The 26,976-nt window shown below is 43.0% G+C and overlaps 2 protein-coding genes across 8 annotated transcripts in view; both read right to left on the bottom strand.

Moving 5' to 3' along the window:
• Nucleotides 1–15: 15 nt before the first annotated feature.
• srfb (serum response factor b) lies at nucleotides 16–21,467 on the bottom strand. 6 transcript variants are annotated; one of them, XM_079689670.1, is made up of 9 exons: nucleotides 20,377–20,504; nucleotides 17,113–17,130; nucleotides 16,743–17,009; nucleotides 7,557–7,782; nucleotides 4,278–4,430; nucleotides 3,891–3,995; nucleotides 3,142–3,336; nucleotides 2,981–3,054; nucleotides 16–2,085 (listed from the first exon to the last, which is right to left on the bottom strand). In XM_079689670.1, exons 2-9 carry the CDS (start codon nucleotides 17,116–17,118, stop codon nucleotides 1,993–1,995), a joined length of 1,119 nt encoding a protein of 372 aa, XP_079545796.1. In that variant the 5' UTR covers nucleotides 17,119–17,130; nucleotides 20,377–20,504; the 3' UTR covers nucleotides 16–1,992. The 6 variants fall into 6 exon arrangements, with proteins under 6 accessions (XP_079545796.1, XP_079545797.1, XP_079545792.1 ...); XM_079689671.1 differs by lacking the exon at nucleotides 20,377–20,504 and adding an exon at nucleotides 19,212–19,693; XM_079689666.1 differs by lacking the exon at nucleotides 17,113–17,130 and having other exon boundaries at nucleotides 20,377–21,467.
• Nucleotides 21,468–24,230: 2,763 nt separating this feature from the next.
• ptk7b (protein tyrosine kinase 7b) overlaps nucleotides 24,231–26,976 on the bottom strand; it is a 77,391-nt gene continuing 74,645 nt past the window's right edge. For both annotated transcript variants that reach the window (XM_079687285.1, XM_079687286.1), the window contains exon 20: nucleotides 24,231–25,942. In XM_079687285.1, coding sequence (XP_079543411.1) covers nucleotides 25,782–25,942 — 161 coding nt within the window. In that variant the 3' untranslated portion in view covers nucleotides 24,231–25,781. The remainder of the gene's footprint in view (nucleotides 25,943–26,976) is intronic.

Raw genomic sequence — 26,976 nt, forward strand, 5'->3', positions numbered from 1 at the left:
TAAGCGGTTCATGTGTTTCATCATGTTTTTTTTTTATTACAAAATGTCTGTACAACAAAACAAAAATACACAAAATAACCATTTCTCTCAATGACAAAGTGAAATCCAAAAATCTGTTCACTAATCCCCTTTTTAAAACAACTTAAAAAACGTTAGATAATAATATGGGGGAATTAAATGTCTTTAAATTGTCAATTTCATTTGCAAGCACCCCCTGCAGGATGACGTCAGATACAGGAACACACCAGAGAACATGGAGCGTGAAAATGAACGGGGATAACTGAACAGCAGTCAGGGTGGGGGGGTGTAATCCTCCGTCAGATTCCCTTTGGCTTCAAGCCAGCTCTGTCATCCAGCGCATTCTGTAGAAAGGAGTCAGAAATCTCCGGACACAGCAGAGGATTCATGAAAAGTCATGGAGGTGTTCTGGAAATAAGTCAGTCCTACTTTCCCTTGCCTAGCAGTGATTTGAAAGTGAGCCATGGAAAAGAGGCACTATGGTGCAGAAAGAAGGCTCTCAGTCTGATAACTCATCCGTAATGATTGCTGAGGTACACACTGAGATTGCAGTCAGCGAGGGTCTTACAGTTCTAGGTAAAGTACTATATTAACATTTCAAAGCACCTGAAGTTTTTCTAAACAAGAGATCCTTTTCGTACAAAAATATTCATACTGTTGTGATAACAACATTGAGTGATTCCATCCGAGGAAATTATAACGCGTTGATAAAGTGGAATTTCCAAGTGTATACAGTGTCTTGTTAAACAAGAGATTTGCGTCAAATGCCCTGACTCGAGTCAGTAATGCCATCCCATAATTAAAGTTCTGCAGTCAATGGAGGCGAATCAGGGCGACAGGTGTACAATGGATCGCTTTTAAAATAACATTAATGTGGTGAAAACCTGTTGGCACTCAGGTTTGTTGCTCATAAAAGGATCAAATCAACTACTGTGGGATTTCAAAATAAGTGAAACAACTCAAATGTATTCATACTTCTGTGTGATGACAATAAAGATGGTCTTATGTAAAAAAAGTGAGAAATGAAATGTCCATCCGATTGTCGTTAACAGTTTCCACACTAGTGCCAGATCAGAGCTTTTTACAAAACCTCATGCAACGTCTTCAATGACCCTGCCATCAGCAGTGAAATCAGAGCTTGTTTACAGTAAATCATAAACATCTTGTTTACATGTTGCGACCCAGCTACCTGATCCAATCAATGTCACATCAAATCATGTAGAAAAACACCCAGCGTTCCCTCTCCATCTTGTATTGAAAACGCCCAACAGCATGACAGTATTTCAACATATGATGGTATATTAAATTATTTGACATATTCATGTAAATAATTTATCTTTTTGCAAATCATTTTCATGTACACAAAACCACTGCGTAAAAAAACAACTACATGCCGTTGCACAAACTAAACCAGGCTAAAAATACAAGTTATCAAAAAAAAAGAAAACTATGTACATTTCTAAACGTCTCTTTTTTTACATCAATAAGCGTCTCCCTGCCCATTTACAAACCCCAGATATGCGCACACACACACAAACACACACACGCTTGTGCACAAGTTGCTCACACTGGAACATTCAGACAAACAAATGTCTCTTTGGCTGGTGTGAAGCTGTGGCACCTCGCAGTGTGTGTGTGTACAGGTCATTACACTTTTTCAAAAAAACACGCACACAAAAAAAATAACACCATCTAACGGCATAGAAAATAGTTTTCCGATGATGGATGACGTGATATAGTTCCTATGCATTTGCGAATATATATATATTTATATACCAAAACATACTGTATACTGTGTCAGGGTCAGCCACACATTTGCCCTTGATTGTGTGTATAGATGTAAAGTCACATTTAGAAGTGTAATGTGAAGCTCTGTAGGAAGGCATCAATAAATAGAGTTGACGTAAGTCTGTGTGTCCCCTGGAGGGGGGAGGGGGGGGGGGGGGGAGCATGTTACACAGCTCCACCCGTCTGTCAGTCCTTTGAGTTCTGTACTGCGTCCAAGTTGACCAGCTGGAGCTCAGTCAGGTTACTGCTGCTGCCGCTCGACTGTTGACCAATCACCATCTGGAATACAACACAGCCAGTCAGGAGGCGGTATCACACGGGCCAATCACGTGTCATCACACAATGCCAACCGCAAAAAGATCTCCTGACACTACATGCTGCGTGGTGGAATTCTTTAATCGTTTTTAGTGGTACTTTAAGGACTGGATTTTTTAATTTAAATAGATTTAAAAAGAAATATGAGTCATGCATTAGTTCAGAAATAATTATAATATTAAACGTTTAATACAAATACTATTGTGGCCCATTGTCGTTAACTGCTGAAATCTGACGCAAATCACATTTAGACTTTCCTTACAGTGTAAACTGGAATCCAGCTTCAATATGAATATACAGACAGATAAAGAGATAACATATGTGGAGAAGGGGGGGGGGGAGAAAGCCAACCAGACACTGACGTTGCTGCCATGTGTTGCATTTCTTATATAGGCTCTTTATTTTCTAACAAATGTTGGTAAGGCCTAACTTGCCAAAAAATATATACTCAAAAGAGAGGAAATTCTTTTATTTGTGTTCTTTTTGAATAAAATGTAATGTAAATTAGGAATATTATGATAACTGTACTTTTTTAAAATACATTTTATACATTTGAAAAAAGTCTTAGCATAAAATCCAAATACCTATATATTTCATAACAATTTACAGAAGGAATCTACATTAAAATCCATGCACGGCTACGGTGGTGTTTGGTTAAGTTTATTGCACGTGTATGTTGTTGAAACCCAAAAGGTAAAACTATCTGCCAGCTGATAATTCACATTCTTCCAACCAGGCGGCAGGTGAGGACCCCCTCCGGGTGCCAGTGCTCTGTTAGGGTGCATTAGTGCGACACGTGGCATGCTGGTTGCAGAGGGAATATGAGAGTTTCACTTGTAAAATGCAGATCTTGCCGTACTGGGTGTAGCTGCACCGCTGAGACAGGGATCTGCACCGTGCCTTGGGGTGCTGTGAGGAACACCTGCGGGACACCTGGGGGGGGGGGGGGGGACAAACGTCCGTCAGTAAACACAGCATGTTTCATTTAAATAATGACAGCTGTTATTATTGGAGTCTCACCTGAGTCCTGGCCCTGTCCGTGGACCTGCATGGCCGAGGTGCCGTGCGAGAAGGCGTTGAGCACAGCGAGACTCCCGTCGGACAGCGTGGGCGCCGAGGCGTACATCACTGTGTGCGGGCTGGGGTACATCATGTGACCCGCAACAGATGTTGGCATAGACGAGGTGACGATGGTTGCTGGGAGACTAACCGTCGCTGGAAGGAGAGAAGGTGAGGGAGGGGGAAGGGAGGAAATGTCACACTGAGGGCAGCAGGTGTGTGTTCACATGTTGACCAGCAGATGGCGCTTTATAGCCACTAAACTCAACTGATGCCTCCTGTATGCAGCGTGTACAGGCACAATAACACAACAGGAGCAGATTGAGTAAAAACTCATTGGTAGAAGAAGGAAAACTATTTTGGGAAAGGTTTTCCACTAATGTTGTCAGGCATAAGGTGGGATAGCAACACAAAGGCGGACAATGTTTGACTAGAAGAAACAGATATATTATTTAGGCCAAACTAAAATTCAGGTTATACAATAAAATGATACAGTATGTCTTCTATAGATTGAATTTGACACTCAATGTTATAAGTGCAACTGTAAATGCTAATTAAGTTTAGAAAAGTTTTTTGGATACAACATTTTCTTGTAGGCTCTTTACATTACGTGGAGCACCAATGTGCGTCTTTTTAGATGGAGCTGCTTCTCTAAGAAATGCTCCAACTTATTTTTTTCAGGGGGTGGGGGGGGGGGGGCTTTGACCTACCGGTGGAGTTTGAGGAGGTGTGGGAGATGTCGAGGCTGCCGTCGCTGTTGGAGGTGGTGTTGTGGTGTACCTGGATGGCCTGGAGCTGCTGGGGGAGGCCTGCTCCTGATCAAACACACACACACACACACAGAACACACAGCCTCTACAGTAAGTCATCGACATCCCACACAGGGAATAATAGCAGTAGTTGCAGGGGGGGTGGCATATGGCAGTGAAAGCATTGTGCAGTACTATTATCTGGAGAAGTAGACGTGCGAGTAGCATTAGCACTCCTATCATTAGATGCATTAGCCATAGCAGAAGGCGCTAGCATTAGCAGCTCTAGCATCCCTTAGCGATGCTTTGACAGTGACTGTGTGGTCAGCAGTGTGCAGAGAGGGTCACCTGAGAGGGAGACAGCAGCAGGGAAGCGGAAGACAGCCTGCTGTCCCTGCTGGTGCTGGGAGGCCTGCCCATGCTGCCCCTGCAGGGCCAGGGAGTGCTGCTGCAGCTGGCTCAGAGGAATGGTGGGGGTGCCGGGGGGGAGAGGAGTGCCTGCTGTAGGGGGGCACACACAGTGGGGGAAGAGACTTTGATTACAAAATAATGGTGTGGTTTAAAAAAAGAAAGTGCTTGATAGAGCTGTAGCGAAGTCTAGCTAGGGATGCTATGTCACACATATATATAGTACATTTATATATGCTCTAATCAGGTGTTTAATATTATATTTACAGCTGCATGGATTAGTGGATTGATGCAAAATATTTAAAATATTGTTATTAGAGTAACAATTTATGTTAAAATGGCAGAAAATGCTGTTTTCAGACTCTCGAATGTGGAGATTTCTTACAAATTTCTGTTAAATATCGTATTCCACTGAATATCATCGGAGTTTAGACCAGTGGTTCTCAAACTTTTTCTGTCAGGCCCCCCCTTTGGAGAAAAAGAAAAGTCGGGCCCCCCCAAAACGAATAATCAGGCTCAGTGGCGGCGCCAGAGATTTATTTTGGGGGTGCTGTGGGGTAGCTTGACGTTTCATAGAGGGTGCTCAAACATTTAGGGTTTCCCATTAATGTACCGGTCGCTACAGTGGAATTTTCTACTGCAACAATCCCCACGCAAATACACAACGCCGCGACTGTTACAATGAAGGCTCAATATTCAGCTCACGGCATATAGGTGTAAGCAGGGATAAAGTGCTATTTTTATAGGTGATGTGTGGACGTCACATAGGGGGGTCCGGGGGCAAGCTTCCCCGGGAAGATTTATTTTTAAATATTGAAGTTAAAAGCATCAATCTGGTGCACTTTGAGAGCGAAAGGAAGAGATCTATGGATACATCTCTCAACACCCATATGAAACAAAAATGTAAACAGATTTACTTTTTCTTGATGGATATTTTACAAATCACCCTTTTAAACTTTATTCTTGTTTTACTGTCATATAGTATTTCATACCTGTTTTTCATTTATTCTCTTATTTTTTTATAACTATAATGATCATATAAACGTGTGCCTCGGAAATAATTATTTACATTAATGGTGACCAAAACATTTGAGACCCACTGAGATAACACTGAGAGAGTCCTTTAGCTCTCAGTCTGACAGGAGAGGACTCTCCTCCACTTTGTTGTTGAAAAAACTCCTTATATCCGTTAGCGTAGCTCGCTAGCACCAGAAGCTAACAACAACGATCTCCAGTACCGGTGCGCTCTCTCTCTCTCACGCGCACACAAAATGGCTCGTTCCACACACACACACAGAGCCGAGCTTTAATGAAACAGAGACCCAGACGTAATAGTACTGTACTGCATCATATTATTTTCGAATCAATAATTTTTCAAATTATGATTTTTATTTTATTTTTTATTTTTATCTTTTTTTATTTATTTTTATAACCATTTTTCCTCCTTGTCTCTCGCGCCCCCCCTGGCATGCCTCTGCGCCCACCAGGGGGGGCGCGCCCCCCACTTTGAGAACCACTGGTTTAGACTAACAAAACAAGACATCTCCTTGGTATTTGACCAACTACGATGGGCATTATTCACCATTTTCGGACATTCTGTGGACCAAACTATTTTTAATTACATCTAGAAATATCTACAGATTAATCGCTAATGAGATTTTTTCCTTCTATTTCAGCCCTATTATTTATCCATCTTAAAAGTTGCAGATCATGGGGGAGAAGACATGACAACATTTGTATTTTCAAGCAGCACTGTTCAGGTTAAACAGGGACAAAATAAGGCAGGGTACTTTTCAATAATACACACATGGCTGATAAGTGACACAAACTATATGACTGTATTCAGTGGTGATTTTGGGCTGACAATTCATGCTTATCATTTGTTTCAATTCTCTTGTTTCAAAGTGTTTTCCTGAACAAATGGCAGATATTCCCCCACAGTTACACCCTCACATTTGGTCACATGCTCCATCAACAGTTGCTGCAGTCGGGCGGGCCGGCCCTTTCAAGATGTCAGCAGAGGAGGTTCAGTGTGGGAGGGGGTGTTGCTCCACCTGGCACTGCTGCTATGTGCCGGACAGGTGGTGAAGAGGAGAGAAGGAGAACGGGAGAACGGGAGAGCGAAGGAGGGGGGGAGGGATAGGGCGGAAAAAGTGTGAGGGTGGGATAGAAGGTTGTAGGATGGAGAGAGAAAAAGCAGGAGAAAAGGGACAAAGCCGGTGTGTGGCTGTCCTTCAGCTGTCAGTCATTAGTGAGCATCATGTGTGTCAGCTGTCAGCTGTCACACTGCAGCAACTAGTCAGTGACATTACTGCACTTCAGCACTGCCTTCACAATGCATTACACACTCTTTTCTCCATGATAACACACAGGGTAGAGAAATTGCACCAGTCAGCATTTAAGTGTCAACTAGTGTTTTTAAATTGCTCATGTCATGGACGGTCCAAGAAGGTGCTCAGTTCCCTATAAAGAGGAGATAATATCTTATGAAATGATGGTGAAATCTAAAACATTTCTTGTCTTCACGGGGAATTGTGAGCAATCTGAATCGTCAATGTGGCGCCCCATTACTTCCCTGGCACACCCCCATGTAAAGGAGGTGTAATGAATAATGTGGGGGTAAAGACCCTTTCGGGATCCCAAATGAGACGCTGCCACCTTAAAGTCCTCATTGCGTCGGTAAAAATCCCTTTTGTTTCAGGGTGCCTCTTTAAGTGCTCTTTAATGAAGGGTCATGTCTAGTTCAGGACTGCTCCGTCACGAAGTATGCCTCAATTATAATTTCAACGCGAGCCACCGATCCTCCATTGAATATTCATGACTAATTATTGGCCGCGGTCGTCATCCCTCAGTTCTGAGGTCTGTTGTGTCCCTCTCACCTAATTATTCCTGTCCACGAGTGACAATCAAAGGCAGGCGGCTCGCCAGCAGACGGGGCTTTTCCTGGTTACTGAAGGCTTTGTAGAACCTGAGGCCGCTGAGTGCTGATGAAGGCTATAAAGGGCTGTGTGATGCAAACCGCTCCGAGAGAGGAGCGACGGGCCGAGGTCACGGCACGGCGCCATTCAAATTCTAATCAGCTAATAAGCTACACAATGCAGGGACATTAACAAAAAATGAAGGTCTGCAGAAGACTCACATCTAGAGGTGGAGGTTAGGATGAATAAAGAAAATAATGTAACATTGTAACAAAGGTCTGGATGCTGAGATGCTACATACCGGGCATGAAGGTGAAGCCGCTGGGCAGCTGCATGACCCCCGAGCTGGTGGTCTTCAGGACGGTGCCGTTGGCGCTGATGTTGCTGCTGGCCGAGACGGGCGCCAGGTAGTTGGTGATGGGGAACGAGGGCCCGCTGCTCACCTGCATGGTGGTGGAGGTGGTGGGTACCGTGCACTGGGCGCTGCCCGGCAGGCTGGCCACCGTGAACGTGGGCTTCAGTGTGTCCTGGGGAGAGAGGACATGAAGTGTGAGTAGGAGGACGGGGGGAGAGAATTTGATGAAATTTCAATCAGTACTAGCTATATCAAGAAATAATAAGAGTGAGATGAGAGGCTAGCAATGAAGTGTGTTCTACGATAAACTTGAGGGACTCGCGAGAGACAGATTTAAAAAGGGTGAAAATGGGAAATGAGTATGGGTCAGGCTCCAAAAACACTGGTTCCTACAATTCCCATAATTCATCTCTACAGTGTTTTTGTCAGGCCTTTCCTGACTGGCTAATCCCAGCATATCTCAATAACATAAAACAAGATAAGAAGCACATGAATCCCAAGAGAAATTATTTTGCAGCAGTATAAGTAAGAGGGAAAGAGTGTAAATATATAACGATTTTTAAACCCGCCACATTTCTGTTTTTTTTTTCTTTATCATGCGTTCCTTTTATTAGATTTTCTTGAAAGATATCGATAGAAAGAAAAATCAAGCGCCGTCTCTTGAAGTGGTTTTTGCCGGTAATGGCCTTTCAAGGTTTAAATGTATTTATTAGTCTGAATGAAGGACAAGTAGAAAGAAAGGTCTTCTAGTACTTGCTCTACCCCATTTGTCATGGGGAAGCGTCTCACATGAGAACACCTAAAACAACACCATTAATGAGGCTTTTCCTATTTAAGCAGGGGGGTGGGGGTTAATGATTGCTATGTTTCAGGGATCAATGGCTGTGTGACAGGAACCAGAGAGTTTGAATGGACGGAGGGCAAATGACAAACAAGACAGTAGAGTATGGAAACAGGCTGGGACCCCTGTAATTGCATCCATGTGGAACATACAGAGCAGAGCTGGGAGGAACTCCATTTTAGGTTTAATAAGAGCAAAAAGTTGCACTTAAGTTGGAGAATAATCATGTCTGTTGTTCTCCCTGAATGTAGGAATTCCTGTGTAGGATGGTGACTCAATCGTAATGGGACTTCTATCAAAAAAATACTACTCTGCCTTACAACACGCCTAAGAGAGAAAATGATACATGGGGAACATGACTGTGTACACATACAGAGTCACCCATTCCTCATCTATACACCAATCAAACTCGAATCCAGATAAAAGGGGCCCCCTTGTGCTCATTTCCAGGTTTCATAATTGTATTTTGTGCCTCTCTACTGTGAACATGAGTGAAACCATTTATAAGCCCAACAACATAGACGACACACTACAGGAAAGAGAAAACCAAAACAAGCTAAATAAGGCCCCTTTAACAACAATGTCATTTCTGTACTCACATCTTGCTGAGTTACTATGACAACTAAAGGACCGTGTAACATGACATCTCAGTAAAATGTGTAAATATCAGGTAGATGTGCTCACACTGCTAAGATCAATAGAGGTGAGCTGCAGCATGGCACAATACAGTAACGTATACATCAGGGTAGGGTGAGGCAGTGAGTGGGCTGCATGAGAGAGCAGAGTAGGCGTAAGGCAGGGACTAGAAAGTACATAAACCCATCGTGCCTGTTTCTACGCACTTCAATGCTTCTCACTTGATACTAATGATCTGTAAAAGCAAACACATTAGAACACATGTAAGAGCCTGTGTTCAACGTTCTTAGAGGGTGTGATTAACAACAGATCGTGAGACACAGCGATGGAGGATATTACCTGTTGGTTGATAAGTGGAATGATCACAAGTACAAACACAGATACATACAATACTTTTCAAAGGCTTCTCCACGTTTGGCTGAAAGTACTTCTGACTGAAATTGAACGACACAACCAGTCCCAAGTATCCCATAATGCTTGTTGAACTCTTAAATCCCAGTCAGGACTTTACTACATGTCACCTTCTTCTCACCTCTATACTGCGTAGTGCGTACCATCTTTGAGCTTTCTGTATGGAAGTGAAACGTTAAAGCTAACACTAAAGTCTAGGAACAGTTCAATAGCACTCTTTCATGTCTGAATCGAGGATCTGCCGATACCAATCAGATATCGTCCTTTCTTTTCTTCTTTCTGCCTAGACCTCAGACCCTCTGAAGGTTATTTATCCTTTGAAGGATCCAGCCTCAGAACTGGGACAAAGATAGTGTGTCATAGCTCTCCACACAGTGCCGCTGTGTAACACTGGTGAGTGAACTAGGGTTATTATATAGAAACACAGCCATGTGTCACAACAGAAAGGCAGGCAATGGGATGTGCTCAATATAAGCTTGTATTTATTTAAAGGCGTATTCATTTTCCATAACAGAGAGGTAGTGTGGAAGCAGGCAAGGCCAACCTCTCTCAGCAACTATTGGTTTTTATACGTGACTGATTACATGGGGGAGAGGTGGATGATCCAGCATGGACTCCACTGATAAGACAAGCCACATGCTACCATGCATTGCAAACATGTCTACTGTAAGGATTCACCCTCTGTTCAGCCACAGTCAAGAACCTATAGGGTTAACACATGATCAAGAGGGTTACTCAGAGTTGTCCGGCACTCAAAACGTACACATGGCAGAGCAGGTGTTGTCCTTTACAGCGAATGAACACCACCACAGTGTGAGCAATGAGTGCTTGGGCCCGCGGCTCACTCCCCGGCCCTGCTGGGAGGCTCTGACAGTCCAAGGTCCTTTAGCTCTTTAGTTAAACAGCAACTGGAAAGTCAAAGGGGGAGGGCCGCACAGAGGACTCACAGTTGTTCTGCCCTTTCAACCAAGAAGAAAAAAACTGACTTAAAAATCACCCAACAACGATCTGTTGTCCATTCAACAAACAACTATCAGACCTGTCCTCCACCACAGAGTGATATCTGACAGGCAGAGCGCGACACAGCTGTCACCACGGCTCCATTCTCACAGGACACCGTAAAACAACATGGTAAAGCCAACGGCAAATAAGTCACTAAATATGTCGCAATGGTAAAGGCAGAGGTAAAAGAAGTCTTTAAGATAAACGCTGAACAATAGGCTTTTCTGTTGATGTCATCAGACTGCTATAGTAAATAAATTGCTTTTTGAGTTAACATTATTTTATTTTATTAAACTTCCAGATAAAGGCACCAGTGAAAAACAATGATAGCAACCATTTTAAAATGTCGTTTGTTACTGACAAACAAACTCATCAAATCTTTAAAACAAAATCCTCATCAGTCTTTGACAATGTGCTAAGATGACATTGCAATGATGGTTAACAAAGATATTTTGAGCAGCTTTTTTAAGATGCCAACAGAAAAAGCAATAGCAGTCGCAAAGCAGCACACATATCGATCCAACAGTGAGTGGAAATGTACAACGACAAAGCCTTTTGCCTGGATCATCATAACAGCAGTGTGTTAGCAAGTAGCCCTTCTTAGCTTTAGCAGCAGTAGTATACTGTTGGTCTGTGCGCGGCAGGCGAAGCAGAGGCAGACCTGTGTGAGGTTCGGGGACAGGGGACAGGGTAGGGAGCACAAACAGCTGAGGGTACAGACAGCTGGCAGGAAACCCAGCACCTCTGAGGGGGAATTAACCCGTTCAGAGCCAGCAGAGGCAGCAGGGAGCCACGTGAAGAGACAGCCGCCATCTGACGCTGAGCTCCTCTCACCATCACTGACTGAATTCCTGTAGCCGACTGCAATGCTTCACTTTGTAATACCATGAAAAAGAAACAACTCCCTAAAAAAGGAAAAGGTCACTGTGATCCAGCTCTTTTTGTATCACACGTGTCTGCTCATGCTTCGAGGAAATATTTTGGAGGCGTAAGCTGATCATCCAGGTTTTAACCCGCGTGGTAATCTAGAGGTCTAGTCGAACTACCCCTATCTCCGTGACCTACACAGCGGGCTTCCACTGACCTACTGTTTTGTTTGACCACCTCCCTGTGTCTCCTGATCAACTGTCTATAAACAGCTCTGGCTTTTAGTCCAGAGTCGAGGCACTGCATAGTAAACGGGCCACGTGGTGTCATGCATTCCTTCAGGGAAGAAATACAGCCAAAGTCTCAGCACTGTCACTTCCTCCCCACGACCATCTTCAGTTCAACCTCAAACTGATACATCAGAGTATGTAAATCACTGAAACGTAACAACTTTCCTGAAATGTTACATGATACTAGAAGTCTTAAAAGTGTGTACAATAGATTAGAGCAGAAACATGTTGTTGATTTATTGATTATCCTTCATTTGCAATCATTTTGATCATTGATGCTATTTTATTACACAGAGGGGCCAAAGCATACTGGTTCTAGCTTCGTCATTATGAGGAATGCTGCTTTTCTTTGTCTTATGTTGTATGAATGATATGTTGTGGGGTTTTGGACTAGGAATCATTAGCATGCTGAAGATGTCCCCCTGGTTTCTGGGAAGTTGCGATGGGTATTTGTAACTTTTTTTGGACAATTTGCCTGATGATTAAGCAATGCATTGAAAAGGTAATTCAGGATAAATTAATCATAGAGAATATAATTGTGGGTTTCAGCCCGACAATATGTAGTAATGTATATCTTTATTATTCATTCTACTAGTAAGATACTCTGAACTATGACCTTAAAGCTTTGACTGAGCCGGATGAAATATTGAAGAGATATTTCTCAAAACAAAGCTGGTTTAAATGTCTTGAAGGTTTACTTTAACTTTAAATCAACCTCAGACTGTTGTCCCTGCTTTGGAGAAAATCCCAAATCCAACCAGGGCACAAACGCTACGTTGTATAATAATGAGATACGAGAACGCAACAAATGAAGACACAATTTAAAAGTGGTGTGAATGGAGGGCTGAGTCTGGGGGAATACGTAATGAGTCCTCAGGAGGATTGCACTGCCACAGAGGAACCTCCACGACTATCCTTTATACAAAAGAGAGACATCATTCTACTCCACAGCGATGTTAAGATCTCAAGTACTGCTCTCCCTCCGGAACATACGAAAAATCCTAACAACAAAAAGGGAGGAGGACACCATTTACTAAACTTAAATCCCAAGATACATTTTGAGTAAGTCAAATAGCTACATTGTTTGGAGGCTCGTGAGCACACGTTTTTCAATACGCTGGTCTCCAAATTGTGTCCGTTTGTAATGGTTCTATATATGGTAAAAGAAGAAACGCCTCCATTGCCCTCCTCACATTCACAGACCTCGTATGCAAGACCCCGTTTAAAAGTATCAGGCAATGAGAGAGTCATTAAAAAGAGCAGGACACAAATGATTCCCTATTCACGAGGGATTAATCCTCCCAAATTGAAGGTGACAACTGGCAGCCTCGTCCAGAGAGCCCATTGTGCAATTTACTGGTGGCTGGCCCTGGTCTAATCTCCCATTTGCTGGCTCCCATCTCCCAGTCTGTCACCCTGCCAGCAACATGGAATTTGCAGCTCCATTTGGGACTGCTAAAAAAGGCAAGGCAGCCCAAGTGGAGGAGGTGCAGCCAATAGCGGCTGACCTGTCCAGTTGCTTGCTGTAAAATAAGGGGGTGGAAGAGGAGGAGGGGAGGGGTGACATAACGCTGCTTTCCTTCCCTCCAGCACAGCTCCACACGCTGCTCCCTCAGCGACACCACCTCTCTACACACAGCCTGTTTAGCAGCAGCTTGTGATAAGAGCGCATATCTGAGGAAATTAGCTTTCCATTATCTCTGTGATTCTCTCCTGTCACCTACTTCAAGCCCCGGCCCTGCCCTTACAACAGCAGGAGGGCAGAAGAACTTTATCTGTTCAAGTGCAGTTTAACACTGGACTAATGATCGAATCCCCTTCATTTCTCCATGGGAACCAATTCAAATGATGCGTGCAGTATGCTGAATTAAGAGGCTGTGGGATGTGTCGAAGAATGTCCGAAAAGCTGTTGGACGGGGCGCTTTGCAACATCGCAAAGACGATGTGATCTTTGCTAATGAGCAGGGCAAGAAATAGAGCAGGATTACAGCAGCAGCAGCAATAGCACTGACAGCCAGATCAGGGAAGAGAAGAGAAGAGAGGGATGGAGAGAATGAGAGGGAGGGAAGAGGAGGGGAAAACCAGAGGAAACTGATACTGAGAAATCTATACAAAGCTGGATCCTCTGAGCAAACATGAGTTGTGGGATTTGCCATCCCCTTCCAAAAATAACCCCAAAGCAATAAAACATCTGTAGTCACGTCTTATATTAAGAGGCAGGCACAGAAACCATACAAATCCCAGCATCTTCTTTTAGGTCATTGTATTGTTTATGGTGTAACCACTTCTTTTCATTCACTTCTAAATCAGACCTTACATTTCCCAGAATGCATTATGCAGCCCTTAGAGAGCAGTCTTGAGCTGCTGTTGGTTGTATGTACTTAATGCGAGCTGTGAGAGCAATAGCAATAGAAAAGCCGGGGTGTTTTCAGTCACGCACCCTAAACGTAATGTTTTATTATCTTAACACTGCAGTCAGGTCGACAAAGAGGCTTTCAATGGTAAAATACACAATACATGCCGAGTGAGGTTTCTAGGGAAGAAGGCCGGGCTCTTCATTCTGACATCTGTCATATTGCAAGTTTTCACTACTAAACTCTGGTGCAATGACTCCGAGAATCACAGACGAGATATGCATTACACCAATCTGCTGATGATGTTATGATAATAATGTGAAACTTTGACAATCACACAAAATTATAAACTATGAGAACAACAGCTTTAGGGTGATACAAAGAATGATTCTCAAACTGCACGACCCATTACACACGCTCAAATGTATTAAAAACTCATTTTGGTGAATATTACAGGATTTATTTGATAGAATTTGCCAAGCAGCTACCATTTGCCCCACGCTGAAGTTCAGAAATTAACTATTGATCCCACGTTGAACTCTGCTATATACACTTGCTTTTGTCTTGAGGTGACCCATACATTATGTTACATTTTGAACATTGGGGATGGCCCTGTTGGGCTTCTATTTTGTTTGTCTATCACCAAAACTAAAAGCCATTCAGTCACTGTTGGCTAATGACTCAGTGTCACAGCAATTACTTTAACAAAATATTAAATGATTGATCACTATGTGCTGCAAGTGTCCCACTGTAATGCAGATACCCCGTGTTTAAGTCAGGTATCACAGTAAGAATTATTGGGGGGGAAAAAAATCTAACTCCAATACCAGTGTTTGGGCCATTAGAAATTAGCATTTAAAAAATATTCACAACAGTTTTACAACACCAATTGCTGTTAGTATTTTAAAGTCTTATCTCAGGATGTTTCCTTTAATCTAGCAGGAGTAATATAAAAGTGTGTGTGGGGTGATTTTACAAGCATTGCTTGCATCACTAAATGTCCTATCTTTTAAGCCTCTTTCTTTTGCTCCTCCAGAATGTCTCCCCCCCCCCCCCCAACCAGCCATTGCAGACTCTGTTCTGTTTAGACTAGCGTGGTGTGTATGTATGACATTCTGCTCCCTTGATAAATAGCGTGCAGATGCTGCAGAGGTGCACGCAGCGACCACAAATCAGACCGACTGCACAGAAAACATGGCCTGCTTATCCACCTGCTGCCTTATCGCGGTGCTGATCCTGACATCATAGATTGCAATGATAACATTTCTTAGAGAGTCCTAGTGTGAACAGATTTCCCAGGGCCGATCACACACTCATAACTGCATCAGGGGTCAGAGGTCAAAGCGCCACTGACAGACGTCACATGAAGCAGAACATAAAATATCGCTCAAATGTTTCCATTCCACTCGCTCATATCTACATCCTTACCTCCCCTCCATATCACTAAATGAGTGGGGGGGGGAGGGGGGGAATTACAGGACTCCAAAGACAGCTGCAGCTTATAAGGAATGTGAGGGGCCTCAGCCAAGAGAGCAGGCAGGGAAACCATACCATATATGGCAACAGAGGCAGAAACTAATTGTTATCAATGAGCAAAGTGGGCATGAGAGTGGTCAAACATGCAACGGTTGACCTCCCATCTGTGACGGTGTATGGTACGCGTTGGTTAGCGCCTTGTGAAAACGCCACGCAGGCAATCAGGCCGAGACGCGTGTGTCTTCAAAGGGGCCGTACTCAAGCCGTGTAAACAGCGGAGGGAATCTCAAAAGGTGTGTGGACAGTCAAGTGTGTCCGAGGATGATTTATCGCTTGGCTTCAAAAACTCAAAGAGGTTTAAGAACGCTTGCAGTAATGCAGCGGGACGCAGGGACGTGACCTGCAGCTCTTCACGAGGGATGAGGAGAGGTCACACAGAATATCTGAGGACAAGATTTCAGAGTAGAAGTTCATCTTGTGCCTTTCAGTTTTAAGTTTGAAAACTGCACAAAAAGTGTAATTTCCCAATGATTTCAAAAAAAAGTTACAATCCCAGCATTTCATCCATGAACACAAGACAGCTCCATCCCAAAACCTAAGATAAACACCTACGGTCGTCTGTATAGCAGGCTGCGTGTGTATCACCCTAACACAACCCAGACCTGCAGTGATTTATCTTCGGCAGTTTTACGAGGCTTTCCTGGATGAGAGGTCACAAAGGTAACGTGTAGTGAGTTGGATAATACTCTCCATCTCATCTAGCTCTCCTTCCCTTTACGGCCCTTTGAAGGACTACCAAGACTTTTTGCTTTAATTAAAAAAGGACTCGGTGCTAGAGCCACACAGCCAGCCCAAAACAGAGGCCTCACTGAGGCGTAACAGGCAAAAGTTCAGAAGTGTGTTTACAATAGGACAAAGATTATTTTCCATTGCTGGGTTTGATTGATTTGCTCACCTTGTGTGCTTGTCTAGCCTTTTCTGGAGGGATTTCCCACTATATCCATTAAGGACTCTCTAGGGTGGTTTATCGTTTTAAAAAATAATCTATTTTGTCACATCCCCATTTAAAAACAGCCAGTGATTCACAGACACTTTAACGTGAGTACTATTTCTGTGGGGACAGGAACAGAAATGAGTGAATTGATCTATTTCACAGCTGCAGCCTCACTAAAAGAGATGTGTTCTTAATTTTTTTTTGTCCTGACCACTTGAGGATCGGTCTATAACGGCAGACCTTCCCACTTGTGATTCTAACCTTTGTGTCGCCCATGCTCTCCGACTCAGACACCTGATAGGTGAGATCCGTCTCCTCGAAGCCCGTCGCGCTCATGCGCTGGTCCGTGGAGGGGTCGGAGCGTGGCGGCGAGTCCGGTGAGTTGAGGCACGTTTGGATCAGAGCTTTGCCCGTTTCACTCGTGATCATGGGTTGGAGTTTGCGCGTTGCAAAAGTGTAGACATGACCCGTTTCACTGGCCACGAGCAGCAGTACCTGGGTTCCCGTCAAGGTGGAGAGTTCATACGCCTGGGAAAGAGAAAGAAGAAGATTAAAGTATGTGGCAGAGAGCAAAGGCCAAATGTCAAGCTAGAAAGAAAGATATGGTTCACTTAATTGGGGCATGGGTTACCTTCATCAGTAATCCCTACTGGAAAGGGAATAAAAGAGATTGAAAAGGTGAACCTCTGGAGACAGAAACCCTGGCCAAGAAAACACAAGAATCTAAAAATACGGCTGTAGTGAACTTTGACGTATAGCACAAATGAAGCTAAAATAACATGAGATAAGGCTCCCAGAATAGAGAGTGTGATGTAGCTGAGAGACTGATTGCAGCTGGGGATTGGCTTGTAGAGGGTCGGGGGGGTTGTAGTAAGCCAGTCTTGAAGGAGGACTCAAGGAATCATTCTTAACACCCAGAGGTAGCCGACTGTGAAACAAACAGCAGTCTCCACACACACACACACACACACACACACACACACACACACACACACACACACACACACACACACACACACACACACACACACACACACACACACACACACACACACACACACACACACACACACACACACACACACACACACACACACACACACACACACACACACACACACACACACACACACACACACACACACACACACACACACACACACACACACACAGCATTGGGAGTGAACTCATGAGAAAGCCTTTTTATCTAAATGAGTAATAAGGTATGTGGAGGATGCCTCTGGCGCTGAGAAGGCACAGTGCCATTAGCGTCACCTTGGTGAGCGCTGTATAGTCACACCCGGCTGATAGATGTGCCATTGGTGGAGGAGACGTATCACATTCAAATTAATCGCATTTTATTGGGCTGTTATAATACCATGCATTCACTCCATCATACTCAAACACTGTGTTCATTGTGGGCCCAATCAGGCCAATTAGTAGACACGATAAAGTTGATCAATTGTCTTTTGTGTGTTTTAATATGATGACAGAGCACAGATAGGCTAATGATGACTGCTATAGTGGCTCAAAGCTTGTTCCCACTGAGTATTTTAAAACTGTATTAAAGGAGGGGTTTAAAATGTGCATGAACTGGAGAAGAGCGTTACAAATAATTTCCGCCCCACTGCCTGTTAATGCCAAGCTACAGGAGCAGGTAATGAACTACATAGCTCCCTCTAGTAGTCACCCTTCTTTCTTCCATGTCCCTGGTGAGCTCTGCAGCTACAGGGGGGGGGATCTCTCCCCCAAGAACAGAGCCTGGTGTTTGGCCAACTTCCAGGGCAGGAAGGGGCTAATTTGTCACCTTAACCGTGTGAGGTGGCGGCACAAAGCTAGACCCACACAAATGCTTTAATAACTTTCCTTGCTCTGCTGATTTTCTCATAAATATTCAGGAGTTCCAATTAGTCTGGCTGTAATTGGTACCTCTCTCTCCCAACCTAGACGCACACCCTGCCTATATCTATATCTATATATATATATAAAATGAAGACCTTAGAAAGGCAAATATGTATGTGTAGTTGTACATTTCAAAAATAGGCTTGTGACTAAAGAGTGACTGAACTGATTCTAGTTAAATCCCCCTCAACAACATCTGCTGATGTAACCATGCAAAGTCAAAAGTTGTGGCTTTCCAAAGAAGCCGACAGGAACGCTGGGCTGACCTTAAACAATGAGGTGACTAGTGTGTTGCCAGAAAATGAACAAACAACCATTTAGATCATCTTCTGATTGTCATAAAATAATCCTGACTTGTTCCAGCTTTGTTTCAGATTTAATATTGCTTTGGATACATAACTTTGGATTTTAGATGCCTTCATGTTTTAATTGAATTTGGAACCTTGGACAAATAACATAATTCAGGGCCTTAATATTTTTGGCTCCCTTGCTTTGTGTTCTGGAGGCAACCAATTGGAATGAAATCACAACTTAAGTTACTCTAGTGCTTCTCTTGTTATGACGAGACAAAATGTGTGCAATAAAAAAAACAGACTATTGAGGAGTTATAGAAAGAGCAAACATGAAAATGTGCCTTTTACTGGACCAATACTGGAAAAGCAACCACAAATACTGACACAATTTGTATTGTGCCAACATTTACATACATGCAATCTGAAGCATACATAAGAGAACAAACAGGCATTCACTCGCACCATGCTTTAAAATGAAACAAGGCTCATCCTAGAAACCAGTTTGACAATGAATGAATCTTCCCACTCCACCCACCTCTCATTTTGACTGTGATGGTTGACAGTGTGGGCAACATTTCCAGAAATCTCTATCCACACAGCGTGTCAAATAGTGTTCATGTTTCCAAGAGCCTACATAAAGACACCTCAGTTTCCACGACAACAGTCTGGGAAACATAGAAAAGACGAGGAATACAGCACAGTACATGCACCTCAAAGTAACAAATGAACAGTCTTGCACTAACCAGAGAGCATTGTGTTTGTTTAAGATCATAATTAAAAGTGGCTAGTACAGCCAAACAACTGCTGTGCTCCAGGTCAACAGCTGACCTCGTCTCCAGATAATCTACTCTGATGCCACATTGCAATATTTATCATGGCAGCATTTGTGTCTGAGGAGTGGATTTGCAATACAATTTTGCTTTGGTACATGTAGACTGTATTGGAAGCAATAATGACTAACATGGAGTTCTGACAACAGCTTGTGAGCAAAAACAACTAACAAAACTGAAACCAAGACAGGTCTTCACCGGATGATGCTTGTGTCAAAATGCACAGGGCCATGATGCATGCACAGACAGTCCCTGGCTCCTCTCGTCTGTCCCAGTGCTCTTTCACCGTCCTCTGATCCTGTTTCCCTGGGGTTTAGTCAGCTGTTGGCACCTACAGGCCCGCTGCTGTTCTCCACCACATGGCTGCAGCCTGTAAGCAGAGCCCTGCTTCACACTGACAGAGGAACAGCCTGTGTGCACTGAGGCTGCTGATGGGAAGCACTTCCAACAGCTATAGGCCTGTGAGTGTGTGTGTGCAAGTGATAGTTAATCTGGGAATCTGTGTGTGTTTGCGAGTGTGTGTCCATGGCATAAATAGAATTGTCATTTGCCAAAATCTATTTAAAGGCTGTCATGAATGTTCCTACTAACTCACATCCAGTGAGTCACTTTGTTTCACAATTGCTTTTGTCTTTTAGAATACATAACTTGGTATAATATCTAGCTTACTACTGCACATGTAATGTAGGCCCACTACAGGTGCAAAGGGCCTACTGTCCCACGGATGTTTTAATAATAAGGTGTAACTGTAACCTCACCCTTATAGCTGATTCCACGAATGCGATGTATCCAGGTGAAACAACACTCAAGTGTCACTCTAATCAAATGTTGTGTAGTTGGATGAGAGCCCAAAGCAACCACCCGACTCACCTTTTTCATTATACCGGTCTTCCTCTTGCTGAAGGTGGTGTAACGTCTTAACTTGTTGTCAATAAATTCCATCTTTATCTTCACTCGCCCACGTGTTTTCTTCCCCGGCTTTGCCCCTGCGACCCCGCCGGGCACCATTCCGTAACCCCCGGGAGGCATGCCTACGTCCTGCCCCGACACTGCAGCCTCCATCTCTCCTCTCTCCCGCTTCACCCCTCTCCTGCTGTCCCCGAGTGAACCCACTGGGTCATCATCGTCTCCGGAGTCCGAGTCATTATCCGAGCCGCTGCACAGAGGAGCGACATCTCTCTCCTCGAACCTGGCTCCGTGAGGCATACCTCCCTGGTTTAGCCCCACCATGTTGCCCTGCACGGCGGGCTGCAGGGTGGTCACCCCGGTCCCGTTCCCGGGTCTCACACCTCTCGAACCCCCTGGCCCATTAGCCCCTAGCATCCCGACGGCGTCTCTCTCCCCCTGTCTCCCGATACTCTCGACCACTGCTAAAGCTTGCCCTGCTCTAACCAAAACGGGACGAATCCCGCTTCCGACAACCCCCGAACCGTGTCCCGTGTTTCCCCTGCCAGTAGCTGAGCCGTTTCCAGATGGTGCCGATCCAACCCGGCTCGGTAACATTATATTCACTGAACCGAGTCTCTAAAACACCAGCCAACAGAGCTGGGGCTAGTTGTCTCGTAAATGGCCGATAAAACGCATGCACGCCTGGGCCACAAAATGTAAACAAACCACACCAGTTTGTGGGTTTGGAGACTCCAGGAAATAACCGAGACAAACTTTGAAAAGTGATGCTGCCCCCAAGACCCTTCAACCCCGGCTCAGTTTGGTTCACCCTCCTCCTCTATTTCCAAAACTCCGAGCACTTTCTCAAAAAGGAAAACGCGAAGTGCGCCATTGATGTCGATCCGCCATGTCACGTAGTCCACACTTTGAACTAAAAATGGCGCTAGTGTCGGCCTGAATGCGTTCAAATGCCTATCTTTACACCATCTACACCGCTATATCTATTTATTTGTGGTTCAGCGACGCATAAAAACGCGTATTTTTTTAATAGCGTTTACGACGGCGGAGTAATATTACAATCCGGGAACTACTTTCCTCCTTATAAAGAGATACAATGTTTCCTTATTTGGTCTTGTCTCTCCTTATTTGGTGAGTCACAGCGTCGCCTATTGATTGGCTGAGGCTTATCTGAGGCGCGCTGCCATTGGTCAATAAGGCGTGCTCATTGGAATACATACCAAAATGGTTGCGCGACCGACAACGTCACCGTGGACAGGCAGAGGCACCAAAATAACAAAACATTTAACTTTGTATTCCCTGCAGATTGTACATTTATACTATACAACATGTTTTCCAATGGTTTTTACGCCAAAATATATAATTGCATTGATCTGTTTTGGCCTAAAGACTTGAAATTATCCTCTCAAAGGGATTGTTTTATGAGTTTATAAAAGTAGAATAGTGGTCTATTGCTAAAGCTGTTGGAGTTTTTATAAAATGTACTTAAGATCTCAAATTATTTTAGCGATAACATGTTTAGGTTAATATTTTATCCTTGTTTGTGCAATTTTATATTATCTTTTTTACGAAAATATGGTACAACCTATACACTATCTATTAAACACAGATAACTTTGAAGACTGGGCCTGCATACATCACAATCATTTTTCTCAAGAATTGCAAATGCACTTTGCTGGCCAGCTAAATAAGGTCTATGACAACCTGTAATTACTTTATAACTAGAAAATATGCAAAAGCATGCAAGTTGCATTCAACAAGTTGTAGTTCCACATACGTATTGTAACTTGCATAGTTTTCACAACGTGCCTATTACACCTATGACATTTTGGTATGTCACAGCAGGAAAAGCACAGGTGTAAAAATGATATATTCTATGTCTGTATTAAATTTAGCTGCTTTGACATCAGGTTCCTGGTATTGTGCACAATCACTGTCACTCTCAGAACACTTGAATAGAACTGAGCCATTGTTAGTGTTAACACCTGTGCTTTTCCTACTTTTATTAGTCATACAACCTGTAGCAGGACAAGCACAGGTGTAACTAATAAGGCCTTGCTCTATTAAATTGTACCAGTACACCATAACAGTTAGTTAGCACATACACAACACCAGAACCCTGAAGCAGCCACATTTAATTCAGCCATTTTATTATTTACACATGCTTTTCCACTTGTGACACTTCTGGGTTTAAGTCCCATCAGTGTAAACTCTACCAAATCTGAAATAATGCAGTAAGCCCCACCCATGTGGTGCTCAAGGCAGGTTCAAACAATTACAAGTTATTATATTTGAAAATAGTTTTCTTAACCAACATTTGCTAGGGGATTTTTGTTCCATAGTGTGGGATATAAATAAGAGAGCTATGAAAGCTTGTTAAGGTGCAAATCCTCTTATCACAACATCACTTTATTACTAGGAGTTTAAGTTTTATGAATCTCATTAAGATTTATCCTTAGTTTGTCAGAAAAGTCAGCGAAATCTAACAGAAACTGGATGACAAAAAAACATCAAGCCACTAATAACTCTAAATGCATTATGATTTATCTTTGAGGATATACAACAAATCTTGCCTCTGGGCACCAAATATAATTTAAATTCAATAATGCCATATCCATCAAGGCAAGTAAAAACATTGTCAGTAATTTAAGACAACAACTTATCCTCTTTTGCATCTATAAAAGGCCATGTGAGCATATTCAACTATAAACATAATTATAAGGGAACAAATATTTGGCAAGCTTTGAGGATCAGATTTTAAAATACCTACTGAAGATGTAGACCTCCCTCTAGTGGTGAAAGAAAGAACTGTTGGACTCAGCAGTACAATTGAAAATAGTGCTTTTACAGCAACATATGCTTGATTTTACATAATACATCCCAATGTATGGCATTTACTGTCAAGTATTCCGACCACTTTGTTAAAAGCGTACCATAACTTCTAAGAGACTTTGTACCTAGAGGCTTATTTACACATGCTAAATATCACCTTGCAGAGACTTGTTTGTGGTGGAATACCACTTGAGTGAACATTTCATCACCTTCATTATTTTTTACACATTCGTTTGTGTAGAAATACAGCTGCAAGCCAGATCTGTCTTAAAGACTCAACAGGTTTACAAGTGGCAATGTTTTTGAATGAAAGAAGCTAACATTATGGTTAACACTAACGCTTCCCATAATCCTTATCAGTTATTGTTAGACGAGTGAATGTGCTTCAGCAGCTGAATACCTACTTTAAAGTGTTTCTGTATGCATTCAAATGAAAGTGATTTAAAATGGTCCCTGCATGCATTTGCATTACCACAGAAAGATGGAGTAGAATGCATTTAAATGTGTTTTTTGTATCATCTAGATAGTTTGAATTATTCAAAAGTCAATTTTCATACAAAAGAAAAAAAATGTCACAGATGTAGTTGTCGAAGATGCATTGCTATTTTCAGTATTAAGACTGCAATTAACTAATGATTATTTTAAATTTAAATGTATCTGTCGAATATTTTCTAGATTAAAAGTTTGTTTAGAAAATGTCAGAAAATAGTGAGCATATCTAGCAGTTACTCCATGTACACGGTTATTTCTCTAGTCTAGATGTCTTGTTCAGTCATTCCAAAACATAATAATATTCGCTTTAATTTGATATAAAACAAAGAAATGCAAAAAACTCCATCTTTGAGATGTGAGGGAAAGCCTTTTTTGTTTACATTCTGCATGAAAGATTACACTAATTATTGATCAATAATCAAAATTGTTGGCAATTATATTTTGATCCACTAGCTGATTTGTTTCAGCTCTAGTGTTAATAACAACACATTGGGTAAAAACACTGTGAACCTTTATTGACAGCAGCATGTATACTTTAGTATATATCTGTGATTATTGTGAACATTTGCTGAAGCAGATAAAAAAGGAGGTCTAGGTGTGAGTCCTAGCATTCATAAAAACATTACACTAAAAACAACGTATAAAAAAACAAGTTCATAAACAAAGGCCATTTGATTAGATAATGTAAAAAGGGAAACAGTAAAGATAATCCTTCATTTACCAGGCACTTAAATGAGATCTGGTGAGCCAGGGTCACTCTTTTGACCTTTGTTTTAACATATTCAGCTTTCCAGGCTGAACTGAGATGGACTGAATGAACACATAGCATCAGAGAAGTACCTTTCTGTTATAAACATAGTTAAAAAAAAAAGACAGGACCTTCATTATAAATAAACAGGCACCTGCATGTCCTACTACACAACATGATAGAGATAAACAGGGATATTCTTTTTAAGTGAAGTTAGTGCATGGCTTCTACATTATGTACACATTGCCTGGTGTGATGGTCCACTCGGCAGCATTGCACAAAACAATTGGACCCGGAAAAGGAAAACTGTGATTGGACCTCTGAAGAAATTATGTTGCAGGTTAAACACAGTGATAGGCTGCATGCCTGCAACATGATTATGTGATTAAAACGGGTGTTCTTAGCCATAGGCCGTGACCGATAAGCACCTCAAAGTTAATACAAACAGAACACACTCATAAAACTCCCACAATCTCATCTATTCAATATATTCCTTGGCTGTAAACTTGATCTTTTCTTTTTCATGTTCCTGAAGTGTTACCATAACACAGATTTCTTTTTCCACAAGTCTCCTCACGTCGCAAAATTATAAGCGTAACAGCCGACGGACCTTCATGCAAACCTTGTTCCACTTCTTCTTTGAACGTACGTACACTGTAGCATGGGAACAGTTCAGTGGCACGCACACACACACACACACACACACACACACACACATACACACATTTTGGGGGGGGGATAGAAGCTGGATTTTAGGTTCAAGTAGAAACGCTTCACTGAAGTCCCACTTTTCCTTCAATATTCTTTCATCCTAGACAGAGCAGTGAACCTAATTTTCAAGGGGGGGTTTCATAAACGTCCAACAATGATTCCTGTTGATGGAGCCAGTTAGAGCGCTGTAACGTACTACAAAGCGGTCTGGGTGTGTGTGGAGGGGGGGGGGGTGGAGTAGAGGCACTGAGGTTGTGAGGCTCTGTGAAACTCTGGGACAGAGCGGCAGGCGGGGTTGCAGTGGAGCCACAGCTTGACTGGGGAGGGGGGGGGGTCGTCCTTGCCACGTTAAGGCAAACTCCCGTCACTGCTCACGAGAACCCGCTCACACAGACGTGAGTGTGTTTCCACTGCTGTAGAATAAAGGAGTCTGATCCACACGCCCGCTGTTTGAAATGCATATTAAAAAAGTTTCTTCTCCTCAACCCACTTCCCTGAAATGTGTGAGACTAATATTCACTAATATTCCAGCATTCCTGTCTTTATTTTTTTTAAAGAAAGGAGGTCAGGGTTGGTGAGGGTCCTCTCAGACCTTGCTGTCAGAGGGCTGCTCTCCCAGGGCGTGGACGATTTCAGTGAAGGAGGGGCGCTCCTTCAGGCTGAGCGCCCAGCAGCGGGCCATGAGTTTGTAGATTTTGGAGGGACATCCGTCAGGCAGGGGCAGCTTCAGCTTCCCTGTCTGCAGACCTGCAGGGTGGGGGGGGGGGGGGCAGAGAGGGGAGGGGGTTAAAGCAGGACTCTAACAAAGAGCGGGTTGTTGATTACAAAGGCGATTCTTTGAGATTGCAGCACTAAGTTATAATATGTAACATTTATGCATTTAAAACGACGAGAACTAGGTTACGTTTTTTGTCGAAATAACATAATGAAATTGTCCCAACTGGTTCCAAAAACTTAAAAAAGCTGGGGTAAAAATTTTGTTTATGTAAGCCACAAGTTGTATCCCCTCTACAGATGCCTTCACGTTGTGGTGTTTTGTACGGAGCCCCTAAAAAGGAACATAAAAAAAAAAAAGAGAGAACAAAAAAAGTCGGGATAACGAGTTAGTATCTCGTGTGTACGGGAAACTAACCGGCTATCCCGACTTTTTTTTTGTTTTTTGAGAAAGTTACCGGTGCGCCATGGAGGAAGTGGAGCACACAGGAGGAGATAACCATTTCATTGCAGACTGTTATGTTTACGTGGGGAAATGACAGTGTATACATTATTTGAGATATATTTCGAGCTCAGACTTAATTTTATGGACATTACGACCAGGGGTGTAGAGCTATTTGTTTAAGCACCGGATTGGCAAAAAAGGAGTCTGTAAACCAGTCCGCTTTGATCTATGAATTAATGTCCGTGACTCTCAGAGTACCTGCTGGTTTAAAGGGAAACACACACACACACACACACACACACACACACACACACACACACACACACACACACACACACACACACACACACACACACACACACACACACACACACACACACACACACACACACACACACACACACACACACACACACACACACACACACACACACACACACACACACACACACACACACACACACACACACACACACACACACACACACACACACACACACACCAGGTGAACGGACATCTCCTTCATGAAACGATTAAACCTCCACCGATAATAAAAGGGGGAGTAATCGAGTGTGTGCGCATGCGTGGCGGACTGGCCATCTGTAGAATCACAGAACGGCCG

This window comes from Notothenia rossii (assembly GCF_949606895.1).
Source record: "Notothenia rossii genome assembly, chromosome: 6".
Taxonomy (NCBI): domain Eukaryota; kingdom Metazoa; phylum Chordata; class Actinopteri; order Perciformes; family Nototheniidae; genus Notothenia; species Notothenia rossii.

Bases quoted from the DNA above. Each gene is read 5' to 3' on its own strand.
- srfb (XM_079689666.1), bottom strand. From the start codon at position 21,009: ATGTTACCGAGCCGGGTTGGATCGGCACCATCTGGAAACGGCTCAGCT. The intron at 4,431-7,556 runs GTATGTAGCATC...GCCCCCCTACAG, and splicing joins CGGCTTCACCTTCATGCCCG to CAGGCACTCCTCTCCCCCCC. The intron at 2,086-2,980 runs GTACGGCAAGAT...GTTGTATTCCAG, and splicing joins CAGCGGTGCAGCTACACCCA to ATGGTGATTGGTCAACAGTC.